The sequence below is a fragment of the Mus musculus genome, chromosome 7, assembly GCF_000001635.26.
Source record: "Mus musculus strain C57BL/6J chromosome 7, GRCm38.p6 C57BL/6J".
Lineage (NCBI taxonomy): Eukaryota > Metazoa > Chordata > Mammalia > Rodentia > Muridae > Mus > Mus musculus.
In genome coordinates, this window is record NC_000073.6 from 103,935,438 (window position 1) to 103,947,884 (window position 12,447).

The following is a 12,447-nucleotide window of genomic DNA, read 5'->3' on the forward strand; positions in this document are numbered from 1 at the left end:
CTTCCATCTATGCAAGCTTTCTCTCTACAGCTCTACGTCATCTATTCCTCCCTCAAATCTCTGACATGTTGATTCCCAGCTTTCAAGCTCTTGTCCTTTCTCTCTCTTCCCCATGTCTCCAGTATCCTCTGCTCCTCACTTTCTCCCTCTAAGTTTCACAACTTCCCTTCCCTTTAACACTCAGCCTCCTGTTCTCCTGTATCCTCCCCAGTGTCATTTCAGAGCTGGTCCACTTGAATTATTTTGCTTTCTTGGACACCTAACCTCCCCTGTTTCTTTGACAATGACATCATCATAACATCTAACTTTACATATTCTTATAAAGGCCACCAGTGTGTACTTCAACTTTCACTTATCTTACTGACTGTACCTTAACCCTTTCTTCAATCTCATTTGTCAACTCATCCCTCAACCTATTTTTCCTTGACTTAAACTGTAAGCTTTCCCTTGCTATCTTTTTTTCATTCTTTTCAATTGTATTATAACCTCTGACTCCCCCAGGATGTCACCAGCCCTTCATAAGCACTAGCTGCTGATATTTAACACAATTACATGAAATAGAGAAGGAATTTTATTCTGTGGATTAAAAGAGGTAAAGTCTAGGAACCAGTTCTGGATCAGGAGCAATAACAATGAATCCATTTATATTTCTTTTTCTCTTCAAGACCTTGTCCTAAATTCTGCGCATAGAGTGTATCAATTAAATCTCACATCTTTTCTTTCAATGGGAAACATCATTGAGTTGTTTTATTAATGAAAGCATGAAAGCAAGTGCTATAGCAGACGCCGAGACGTGGCTTGGCATGTGAGCATTGCCCTGGGTGCCCTCTCTGAGAACTCATTAGGACAAGAGCAAGTTTTTGCTGCTGTTGCTTCTGTATTCGCTTACTAAAATTGTACACTTGACGTCTGTTTTAGAAACATTGCTTTAATTGTTTCTAATGAAGTTGTGTACAATCTATCAGGACTCCAATCTGAGGAGACAAAGCTTTACAGAGATAGAAGGCATAATAAGAATATGGTCAAAATATATTTTATAAAAATTTTTAATGAGAAAAACATCAAAAAGGTAGAAGAGACCTAGTGTGCCTGTGACTCTGACATTACATGTTAAGATAATTAGTGACTAATTTCTAGCTGGCAGTTAGAAAGTCTTTACCCTCAAGGATCACTTAGGGAGTCTGTTACCTTTAAGGAATTAGTAATCTCAGTAAAAGGTGACCATGTGTCTTTAAGGACCCAGATTGAGTAGACATAACATATACAGCTCTCTGAAGAAGAGAATGCCCAGGGACACTGGTGTATGTGAACCTGGATTCTGGTCAGGGAAAGCTGGGAGTTCCTTCAGAAGACCTGGATTTGGAAAGAAGAGCATAGCTCATCTTCTGATCACAGAGACAATGCAGCAAGTATCTAATAGCCAGAAGATAAAAATGGGGAGATGAAAGTAGAAAACCTTCCCAGTGATCGGCAATTTGTTCAGAAAAGTTTAAAAAAATAACTTATTGTACAGAAGAAGAACAATAGTAAGGCCAGACAAAGACCATTTGAGAAGGAATTTAAACAATCAGCTATACCTGGTTTTGCTATTTGTTTGTTTCTTTTTGTTTTTTGTTTGTTTAAAGAAATTCAGGTAATCATGTATTCATTTGTCAAGGGCAGAGAAAAATCTATTCATATTTAATGTCACTAAGTGAAGCTTGGCAACCAAACACACACACACACACACACACACACACACACACACACACAACCGATGGGTAAATAGGAAAAGGGTTTGTCCAGCTTGTAAAGAGAGTAGTTATTTAAGAGGCCTTTGAGTCTAATGGAGACCAGATAGAACACTCAGTGGGAAACTTTCCCTGTGTCACTGGGAGAGCTGATACTTACTATCCTAAGTTTTGACTGCATGCCTTCTTTCCAGAGTGTATCAGGCTCTTGAAAATGAAGGTGTCTATTCCACCACGTGCCAACTTCAGCTACGCTATATTTTTGCTCACCGGCTTCCCAGGTCTGGAATGGGCTCATCATTGGATTTCACTGCCCATATTTATGGGGTATTTTGTAGCCATCATGGGTAATGCCACTATCTTGCATCTGGTTCGAACTGACCCTTCCCTCCACCAGCCCATGTACTACTTCCTGGCCATCTTGGCCGTGACAGACCTGGGCTTATGCATGTCAACGCTGCCTTCTGTGCTGGGGGTGTTATGGTTTGATGCCCGGATGGTGGGTCTGGTGCCCTGTGTGCTCCAGCAGCACTTCCTCCACTCTTTCTCCTTCATGGAATCAGCAGTGCTATTTGCTATGGCTCTGGACCGTCTGATAGCAATCCGATTCCCGCTGCGCTATGCATCTGTGCTCACTGGGCCCCGTGTGGCATTGATAGGCACGGTGCTGGGTATGCGGAGTGCAGCTATTACAGCCGCACCCTCACTACATCTACTGACATTTGACTACTGTCACCCTGGTGCTCTCTCCCATGCCTATTGTCTTCATCAGGACATGATCCGTCTGGCCTGTTCTGACACCCGCTTCAACAGACTCTATGGACTGTGCATCATCATGCTAGCCATGGGTTCAGATGTCCTCTTCATCCTGCTCTCCTACGCTGTCATCCTCCGCACAGTGCTGGCCATTGCCTCTGCAGGGGAGAGGCTCAAGGCCCTCAACACGTGCGTCTCCCACATCCTGGCTGTACTCTGTTTTTATGTTCCTGTTCTGGGCCTGTCCATTGTGCACAGATTTGGACAGCACACCTCACCCCTGGTGCACATCCTAATGGGCACAGTGTCTGTGCTTTTTCCACCCGTGATGAACCCTGTTATCTACAGCATCAAGACCCAACAGATCCGCAGGGCCATTGTCAAGGTGATTTCACTGGGTAAGATTCAGTAATACGTTGGGGATGGACTGTGGTAAAGTTGAGGGATGAGTCAAAGATTCTTTTCAGAGTCCTTTCAGCAGAGAAGTGACTGAACTTATAGTAGTATGGTAGTTGTCATGAACTGATTACAATATTAAAGTTGATGAGAAGAACTAACATATGCACCTACAAATATGTATACGCTGACTTCTGAAATGTATAAGTGACTGTTTTTGCACAACCTTTGCTCTCTGATGTGACTTGGGCTATTCCTTCACAAATTTATTTTGACTCTACTTTGTGTAATAATGTTATTATCAATAAATTACTAAAATGATATGGTAGTTAAATTAGGGATTTTACACTTTGATCAACTAACATTTTCACTAGTGATCAATCCTCCCCATATTCCCTTTGGACAGAGTGTTAAAATGACTCCTAAGAACTTACGGCTAGATCTGTAGGCCATTGCATCTCTCTGCCCTCAAGAGAGAAGTTTCTTCCTGCCATAGGTGGCGGCAACACAGAGAGCTCAACAGGTCAAAGTGGAGAGAATAAGAGACTGGAGTTCAGCCCTGAATGAGATATACATATCACAGTCTTTCCCACAAGGCGAACGGATCTTCAGGGATGGGGGAGCAGACAGACGAAGAGCAAGAGGCTGAGGATTAATCATGGAAATAGTGTTCTAAGTGGATCACTGTTTCTTCAGCTCCTTGGAATTAGCTATGCTTTTCACAAAGTTGCACAATTCTCTAATTTTTAATGGTTGACAATGTTATAGAGAGATGAAAGAAATTTTAGTCTCTTTGTCTCCTAGTCCCCACTTTCATGCCACCCCTCTCACACTGAAACCCTTTCTCCAACAGATTTCTGCCTTTCTGTCACATACTCATTTTATGTGTGGCCCCAGTTTAATAATAGTTTCTTACATGATCATGGGTGAGATGTTCCTGACATGGAAGGGAAACTTATGAGCAGCAATACTACATACAAAAATGACATCCCTTCTCCCAACAACTGCGGGCTAACAGTGGAGGCGGAAAGAGGCATAATTCTTAGGTATAAGCTGAGTAGTTTTCACAATGTATGCACACACGTGTATCATTTATTTTAACGTTACCTATAAATGAGTGTGCTTGAGTGTATGTATGTGCATCGTGTGTGTGAAGGAGCCCATGGAGGTCAAAAGATGGATCTAATTCCCTGGAGCTAGAACTATAGGTAATTGTGAGCCATCGTGTGGGTGTTAAGAAATCAAACCCAGGTCCACTATAGAGTAGTTCACAGTCTTAACTAATGCACTATCTCATCCATCCCCAGGTTCACTTCTTTTTATTCATACTCTGGCCTAGTGTCCAAAGTCACTTGCTCATAAATTCAAGACCAGTGGCTCTCAAATACAGGCTGTGCTTCTGTTTGCCTGCATTGCCCCTTTATAAGCTGTCCAGTACACACAGCTTAGGGTACCATCCTTTGGCTTTGGTATATCATTATGGGCACTGCATCCTAGTCATCCCTCCTTTGATGGGCCTTACTATCTACAGTATCAAGACCCAAAAGATTTTATGACAACTCGGTCATCTCCTTTGTTATCCAAGCCTATGAAACATTCGCTGGACATTTTTTAACATTGATTCTGTTTTGGGTAGAATATTGTCTATTTATAGTAGCAGGCAAATGACAGATTTCCTCTCTGACAATAACCAAGTGGTTTCCAATAGGACACCATGGTCTCTCAGAAATCTCCATAATTATTGGATTGGATTGATGTCACAAGTATGCCTACCAAATATCTACTTTCTTTTGGCTGCCAGAAAGTCCATAAAGTGGACAGTTCTATACTTAGTGAATTAATATCACATCTCCGCTAACTCACAGCTTAAAACTGCCTCAGATGCCTTGAAAATCGTTGAGAATAGAAATTCTCTGGTTCAGTCTCTCCTTGAAATGACTGTGTTGACAAGACCAGAACAATAGCAACATCAATAGGACTGTTAACCTGGAAAGAGGAATTTCCAAGAGGACCCACCCCTACACAAAGAACAACAGACAACTAATACTTCTGGGAGAAGAAGTAGCTTTCCCCAAGATGAACCCCCTTACTTGTTATCTAGTGCAAACTGGTCAGCTTTGAAACATAAACAACAAAAATAGACTTAGCAGATTGCATATATATATACATGCATATATGTAACAATAGTAATCAAAGGAAAGGGGCTATCAACTAGAGAGGAGAATGGGGGGTTGAGGGAGGGTAACGCGGTGGACAAAGGATGAGAAAGGAATCAATGTAATTCTATTTCAGTTTTAAAATAATAAAATAAAGTAAAAAAGAAATAAATTTTGTTTGCGTATTCTGAGAGTCAGTATTTCCACACAGTGAGCAATAATACATAGCTCCCCTCCCCAAAATAAAAGCTGGATTGTTGCCTTATGGTGTTCCCCATCCTCGTCTAACTCACAGCCAGGCTGTCCTGAGCTGTCCTGGACCTGTCTCTCATTAAAACCTGCTTTTCAGATGCAGTCTCCCAGATCACATCATTAATGATCTGGCTCATTTTCTGTCTGAAAGAGGAACGTCTATAGCAAACCTTATGAATTAAGATAATGTAGGCTCTGGAGCAAGCCAAGCTGCCCTAAGCAGCCTGCTATCCCAGAGGGATCTCCATTCTCCTTTCATCTCTCCACCCACCTTCATCAGACCTGTGAATCCTGAACCATACAGATAGGAGTCTAGCATGGCAATCCTCTGAGAGGTTTCACCCAGCAGCCAACTCTGACAGATGTGGACACCCTCAGAGAAATAGCGGATGGAGGCTGGTGAGACTTATAGAAGAATAGGAGGAAGGATTGTGGCCCCTAAGGGGATAGGAACTCCATAGGAAGACCAACACATTCTTGGAGACCGAACCACCAACCAAAGAACATACATACATTGGCTGGACCTAGGTCTCCGTGCACATATGTAGCAGATATGCAGCTTGGTCTTCATGTGTGTTCCAAACAACTGGAGTGGAGGCTATCCCAAAAGCTGTTGCCTATAGGTGGAATATGTTCTTCTAGCTGGGCTGCTTTGTTTGGCCTCAGTGGGAGAGGATGCACCTAACCTCACAGAGACTTGATGTGCAGGAAAGGGGGATACGGGGGGGGGGGTCTCCACCTCCTTAGAGAAGAAGGGGAGAGGGATGGAAGGAAGAATTGAGGGAGGAGTGAGTGGGAGGGGAACAGTAAGTGGAATGTAAAGTGAGTGAGTAAAACAATAAAAAAAATCCATTACAATTAAATAAGGTAATGTAGCAGATATGAAAGCAGGTGTCTGGATTTTGCATTTGAAAGAGTTAAATGTCACAGTGAGGTAAAAGCTGACTTTACTTGCTAACTTTATATTTATTAAAATCATAATAAATGATTTTGGCCCAACTTTTTCTTGGTAGACTTTATTTATAGCATCTCAGTTTCCTGTATTTTGGCAAATGAGACAGTCTGCACTTTTTTCATTCAAGGTTCAGGTAGTGGGGAAAGCACAAAGAGGAACAGACAAAAGACAAACAATGTCAGACAAAGGCTCAATATAGATTACCTGTATGAAATATTGTTTTAAACCAGTCGTCATGTTAGACATTCTGGGTCAAGCTTTTTGTTTTAAGTAAAGATCTGATACTCATGTCATCTGTGTCCCATGACATATATATATATATATATATATATATATATATATATATATATATATATATATATATATATATATAAAGTAAATGTAGAACACACTGTTCCCTCACCTCAGAAGCTAACACCATAACTCAGAGGACCAGCAAACAAGCCAGCCACTAGTCTCCAACTTTTTTTATATTCAGTTATTACATTAGAATTTTTCTCAGATTTTTTAATCCTTTTTTTACAGTCCAGACTTCATCCTCCTCCCTGTGCACCCTGTGACTGTTCCCATACCTCTTCTGCCCACCCCTGTCTTCATGAGGACATCCCCAACACCTACCCCACCAAACCTCCCCAAACCTGGGACCTCCAGTCTCTTGAGGGTTAGATGCATCTTCTCTGACTGAGTCCAGACCCTGTAGTCCTCTGCTGTATATGTGTTAGGGGCCTCATATCAGCTGGTGTCTGTTGCCTGGTTGGTAGCTCAGTGTCTGAGAGGTCTCTGAGGTCCAGGTTATTTGAGACTGCTAGTCCTCCTACAGGGTCACCCTCCTCCAGTTTCTTCCAGCTTTTCCTTAATTCAACCACAGGGGTCAGCAGCTTCTGTCCATTGGTTGGGTGTGAATATCTGCATCTGACTCTTTAAGCTGCTTGTTGGGTCTTTTGGAGGATAGTCAAGATAGAGCAGCAGAAAGACAGGGCATCAAGTGGAGGGATGGGGTTGCCATACCACAGTCAAAAACTTTGACCCAGATATGTTCCTGTCTGAAAGAACTACAGGGACAAAATGGAGAAGAGCCTGAGGAAAAGGAGGTCCAGCAACAGGCCCAAATTGAGATCCAGCTCAAGGGGAAGCCCCAAGGCCTGACACTATTACTGATGCTATGATGTGCTCACAAAAAGGATCTATCTTGATTGTCCTCCAACTTTTACTGTAGCTGTAAACATCTGGCAAGTCAGCTCCAACAGGCAACCCTCTGCTGCCCTCTCCTGGTCACATCTGTGACAACAGTCTTCAAAGAATAAATCTTGGCCCTTCCCTGTCCACCCATGGTGAATTACTTAGTCTCCTCTCATCGCATTTGTCTTTCTATTGTGGGAGAAATGACAGCTGAGTCTGGGTGGTTTCAGCATTCAGTCAACCTTCAAATATTATAGTTTACGAATGAGTCCCTTTTCCTACTTCTTCCTGCTTCAGATTTTGCTCACCGGTGTCTCTCATTTGTTTTGTTGGTTTTTTTTTTTTCTGCCCATTCTGTACATTTGCCTATTACCTAAATTAGACCTAAACTCTTGGGTTCGTCTTATCTCTTTAATTTATAATCCAGATGTGAATCAAAAAGAGCAGCTGTTTATTTATCTAGTCAATTATCTGTTCTCCTGATGTGTTCATATTTTTTTAATCTACTACCTACTTGTTAATGGCCCAGAACTGCCTGTTATTTGAGAGATTATGCAATTGAGTGTCTAAGACTCCACAGTAATTCTGTCCTTCAAAACTATAAGTACTGTGTTATCTCAATTTTATGGAGTCATTAACCTCTCAGAGATTTTTAAAACCATTTTAATATTTATCAGTGTTTTGAGTAGGTTGCAGTTGGTGTGACCAACCCAGAAGAAAGCTTGATGATATAGTTCCTAACAAGGATTCCATACCCTTGGAAGTGTGGACAACAAGAGGAATAGCAAAGAAAAATTTGAAACCAAGAGTAAAGCAATGGAGAGCATGAATCATTAAATATGTCAAGCCTGTAGGTTCTTGTGTGCCCTTGGCATGTCCTTAAGTTCTTTTACCTAGGCCCTAGGTAAAAGAGCTTAGGTCTGCATGTAAGCTACAAGTCCAAATAGCTTTATAAATCATACTTAGCTGGTTTGGCAAAAGGTAACATGTTTGTGCCCACAGGTACTCTGTCTAGTGAATTTAAGATTTTTATTAAAAAAAATTAAAACAGGGATAAACATTAGAATATTTAGCAAAATCTATAAATGTTAACATTTAAATATTATTATTCATACTATGTGTTCTTAAATATTTTGAATTATATAGATATATGCACATGTAAAGAAATATAGTGCACGCATGCATATATAAAATCATGAACATATTCAATTGATACATTTAAATATGTGATAAAATGTGGTGTACATGATCATAAATTTATGTAAACTTCCAACTAAAATTTTACATAAATATTACTGTTATGTATACAGAGCATTTGTGCTCATGAATACACATTTTAACTTATGTTTACATAAACTTACACACTTGCATGTGCTTGTAAAAGCACACACACACACACACACATCTTGTTCTTGTTTTCTCATACTTTGAACCCTACACAATACCCCTGAGACCCTCTCCTCTTGGCCTAATTATTCCTGTAGGCATAGAGGTAGGACAATCTTCAAAGGCTGGTTGGCCTATATCACTAGGGAGATTGACCAACAAGATGAGGTGGAAAGAGAGGTATGGTTCTTTTGACATGATATATAGAAGTACCTCTTAGTGTGCTAAACACCAAGCTGAGGCCAACCACACTGTAAGTGAGTGGTATCACACAAGAGGGGTTGGTATTACCCTGGAATTCCCAGCTGTGGCATCAGTAGGATGGAGAATCTACAGGTAAGCCTGAACCTGTAATTTTTGTTCTGAGTTGCCCCTCATACATTTTATTTCTCCATTCTCCACATCATGAAAGATACTTTATGCCTTCATGACACATGCTGGTGTGTGTTAGATAGATAGTCTCAAAATGACAGGGGGCACTTGAGGTGTCTCTAATCCAGATCTCTATCAGTTCTCAGATCTGATAAACCACAAGTCTGGAGGCTACATATTGCACAAAGACATATTGAATACCATAAAGAAAGAAAAAAAAGAAAGCTACAGAAAATATATGATGTCCTTAAGCATTATAAGCAAGGAGAAATTTAGACTAAAACTATGATGAAGTGAAGCTGACAAGTATGAGTTGGAAGGAAATCTATATCCTGTAATATTAATTTTAAAGAGACAGGAACTTACATGTTGGAATACTTCTATAAAGGAGCTCCTGACCCATTTCTGACCTTTACTCCTGAGAAACTTCAGGCACCTGCCTAGAGAACTATTATCTTCCACAGTGGCCAATATCACTTTCCTGTGGCTGGTGACCACTGCAATTCAAAGTTTCATAAATATAACTAGACCTATCCCCATAGTTTGTCTTAATAACATAATGATCTCCATTCACAGATTTTAACAGTCAAGCTCAAAACTTACACATTCTAGAAAGCAGATGACCGGAATGAAGTCACCTACAAGCCAGTACCTCAGCCTCTTTCCAGGACATTTCCCAGCATGCCAAGCTTCATTGTTTCCAGGAGGGCTTCAGATATGTGTTCTTCATCTGATGACAGAGGTTACATCATATGCTCAGCATCAGAAGTTCCCGCATATCTCAGCAAGTGAGAAATCACCCCCATGCTGAATAGAGGACGTTTTCTCATATATTAGCAAGCAGAGTCACATTCCCTCTTCTTGAGAGATGTTTTTCTCTTTGATGAGATAATTAGATTCACTGCCTTCTTGGGGATGGCTTCAGGGGTATCAAACACATGTTAATATTTTGTCCTCATTTCTGCTGAGTTGATTCAGATATATACTCTAAAAGATCTATATTCTTGCCCATCACCCCACTCATGCAGTGAACCTCACAGTTCTGTGTGGAGACAACCAATGGTGGAGAAATTTTCTGAAAGAACACAATACTTGTCTGCACCCAGAAAAATTTTAGTGAGCGAAATGCTCCTTCCCATCAACCTCTGATGCATAGACTTGTTCTGCACTTGCTTCCATCTCTGTGTGTAAAGTACAAAGGAATCCTACAAGAGATACTGATGAAGAGCTGAGCCCATTCTCGAGATAGTTTTTGAAAGTAAAGGCAAATAATTCTGTATTCTCAAAGTTGCTTTGACTGCTTTTTAAGTGGTAGAAATGAAATGTAGGTGTATTTATCACTTGCCCAATTCTATATACAATTAAAGTCATAGCTCGTTTAATTCTTATCTCTATCTACCACTGGAAATTAAATATAAATATACAGAATTCCTAGTCAATTAGTTTAATTAATTTTAGTCTTTCTAATGAATGCCTTCTTTCTCTAGAGAAAGGGGAACAATACATTCTTGAAAGTAAAACACCATAAGAACAATAAGAAATTAATTTGGCTTGAGATTAGTACAGTCTCTTGTCATATTGTCTTCTATATACATACATGCTGGCAAATCACAACAATTTTATATTGCATTGATGGTCACATTGAGTTGGTCATAATGTAGGTGAGACATGAATTGGTAGACCATAACAGACAAGAAAGAAAGAAAGAAAGAGAGAGAGAGAGAGAGAGAGAGAGAGAGAGAGAGAGAGAGAGAGAGAGAGGAAGGAAGGAAGGAAGGAAGGAAGGAAGGAAGGAAGGAAGGAAGGAAGGAAGGAAGGAAGGAAGGAAGGAAGGACGGAAGGCAGGCCGGTCTCTTTTCATCTACAATAAGCTAATAAGCTGCATTTTATGTCAGGTTATATCTGTGGCCCTGTCAAACCAAAGTCCCCAGACATCAAGCACAGGAAAATGTTCAACAGCAGTCAATTCACCCCAAAATACTTCCTGCTGACCGGTTTCCCTGGTCTGGAAGCATGGTACCCTTGGCTGATCTTCCCATTCTGTTTCACATATACTATAGGCATCATGGGCAATACCCTCATTCTGGCTGTGATCAGAAAAAACAGTTCTCTGCACCAGCCGATGTTCTTGTTCCTGGCCATGCTGGCCTTCTCCGAGCTTGGTGTCTCTGCTTCGACCCTGCCCACTGTGCTCAGCATCTTTCTGCTCGGTGCCAATAAAATCTGCTTTGAAGCCTGCCTTTTGCAGATGTTCTCCATACATTCATTTTCCATCATGGAGTCAGGAGTTCTTCTAGCCATGTCTGTGGATCGCTTTGTCGCCATCTACAACCCACTCCGATACACCGCCATCCTGACTCTGCCCCGCATTGCTGGTACCAGTCTTACACTTGGATTGAAGAGTCTGTTGCTCATGTTCCCCTTGCCTTTTCTCCTAAAGCGTCTGCCTTTCTGTGGTCACAATGTGCTTTCCCATTCCTACTGTCTGCACTCAGATCTAATCCAACTTCCCTGTGGGGACACTCGTCCCAACAGCATTCTGGGGCTCTGCATCGTAACTTCCACTTTTGGGCTGGACTCTCTGCTCATTGTTGTCTCTTATGTGTTGATCCTGTACACGGTACTAAACATTACCTCTGGGGAGGGGCGGAGGAAAGCTCTCAATACCTGTGTGTCACATATGTGTGCAGTTCTTGTGTACTATGTGCCTATGATCAGCGTGGCTCTGGTGCATCGATTCATGAAGCATGCTGTACCTGCTGTTCGCCTTCTCCTGGCCAACATCTATCTTCTGGTACCACCGATGCTCAATCCCATCATCTACAGTGCTAAGAACAGGCAGATTCGCCAGGGGTTAATACAACTCTTTCTTCAAAGAAAATATTAAAAGACTCTAGCCCACCAATTAGAGGCCCCCCACACCAGTCATATTACCAAAAGCAGTATAGAAATAGAGAGCTGTTAGTTTACAATGCTAGAAAACTTGAAAGTATCTCATGTTGATGAATACGTAGAGAACAAGCATTGCCATGCAGCTCATGCATCGATTAACTTGCTAGTTTGTTCACATGTTCTTAATCCAGCAGTTCCGATGCTCAGACCTGGCCTAAATTTATAGTCTGTTTCCTTATTATGGCAGATACTTAAATGCAAAAATCTCTCTAGAAATATTCAAGATAGTACATTTTGTTTTGTTCAAACAAAAGGACAGGGCTGTAGATGGCTCATCAGTTAAGAGCACATCTTACTCTACCAAGGGACAAAA

At 41.1% G+C, this 12,447-nt stretch overlaps 2 protein-coding genes across 2 annotated transcripts, besides 4 other annotated features; both read left to right on the plus strand.

Annotated features, from left to right (window-relative positions):
- The first annotated feature begins 1,944 nt into the window (after positions 1-1,944).
- Positions 1,945-2,898, plus strand: Olfr632 (olfactory receptor 632). The gene has a single exon (NM_147119.1). The coding sequence runs from the start codon at positions 1,945-1,947 to the stop codon at positions 2,896-2,898; it is 954 nt and encodes a 317-aa protein (NP_667330.1).
- Positions 6,112-6,911: a DNAseI hypersensitive site, noted in NCBI's record as "HS-84.5; observed in mouse spleen but not in brain or thymus; the nucleotide coordinates are approximate for this feature". NCBI's record gives the evidence for it as "EXISTENCE:in vivo cleavage assay evidence [ECO:0001075][PMID:12861010]".
- Positions 6,112-7,911: a biological region, named in NCBI's record as "beta-globin -85 hypersensitive sites".
- Positions 7,112-7,911: a DNAseI hypersensitive site, noted in NCBI's record as "HS-85.5; observed in mouse spleen but not in brain or thymus; the nucleotide coordinates are approximate for this feature". NCBI's record gives the evidence for it as "EXISTENCE:in vivo cleavage assay evidence [ECO:0001075][PMID:12861010]".
- Positions 7,499-7,526: a protein binding site, noted in NCBI's record as "CTCF-binding site at HS-85.5". NCBI's record gives the evidence for it as "EXISTENCE:chromatin immunoprecipitation evidence [ECO:0000226][PMID:12861010]".
- Positions 11,131-12,069, plus strand: Olfr633 (olfactory receptor 633). The gene has a single exon (NM_146354.1). It carries the CDS (start codon positions 11,131-11,133, stop codon positions 12,067-12,069), a length of 939 nt encoding a protein of 312 aa, NP_666466.1.
- Positions 12,070-12,447: the final 378 nt, after the last annotated feature.

Excerpts from the sequence above, each read along its gene's own strand:
- Olfr632 (NM_147119.1), top strand. The coding sequence starts at position 1,945 with ATGAAGGTGTCTATTCCACCACGTGCCAACTTCAGCTACGCTATATTT.
- Olfr633 (NM_146354.1), top strand. The coding sequence starts at position 11,131 with ATGTTCAACAGCAGTCAATTCACCCCAAAATACTTCCTGCTGACCGGT.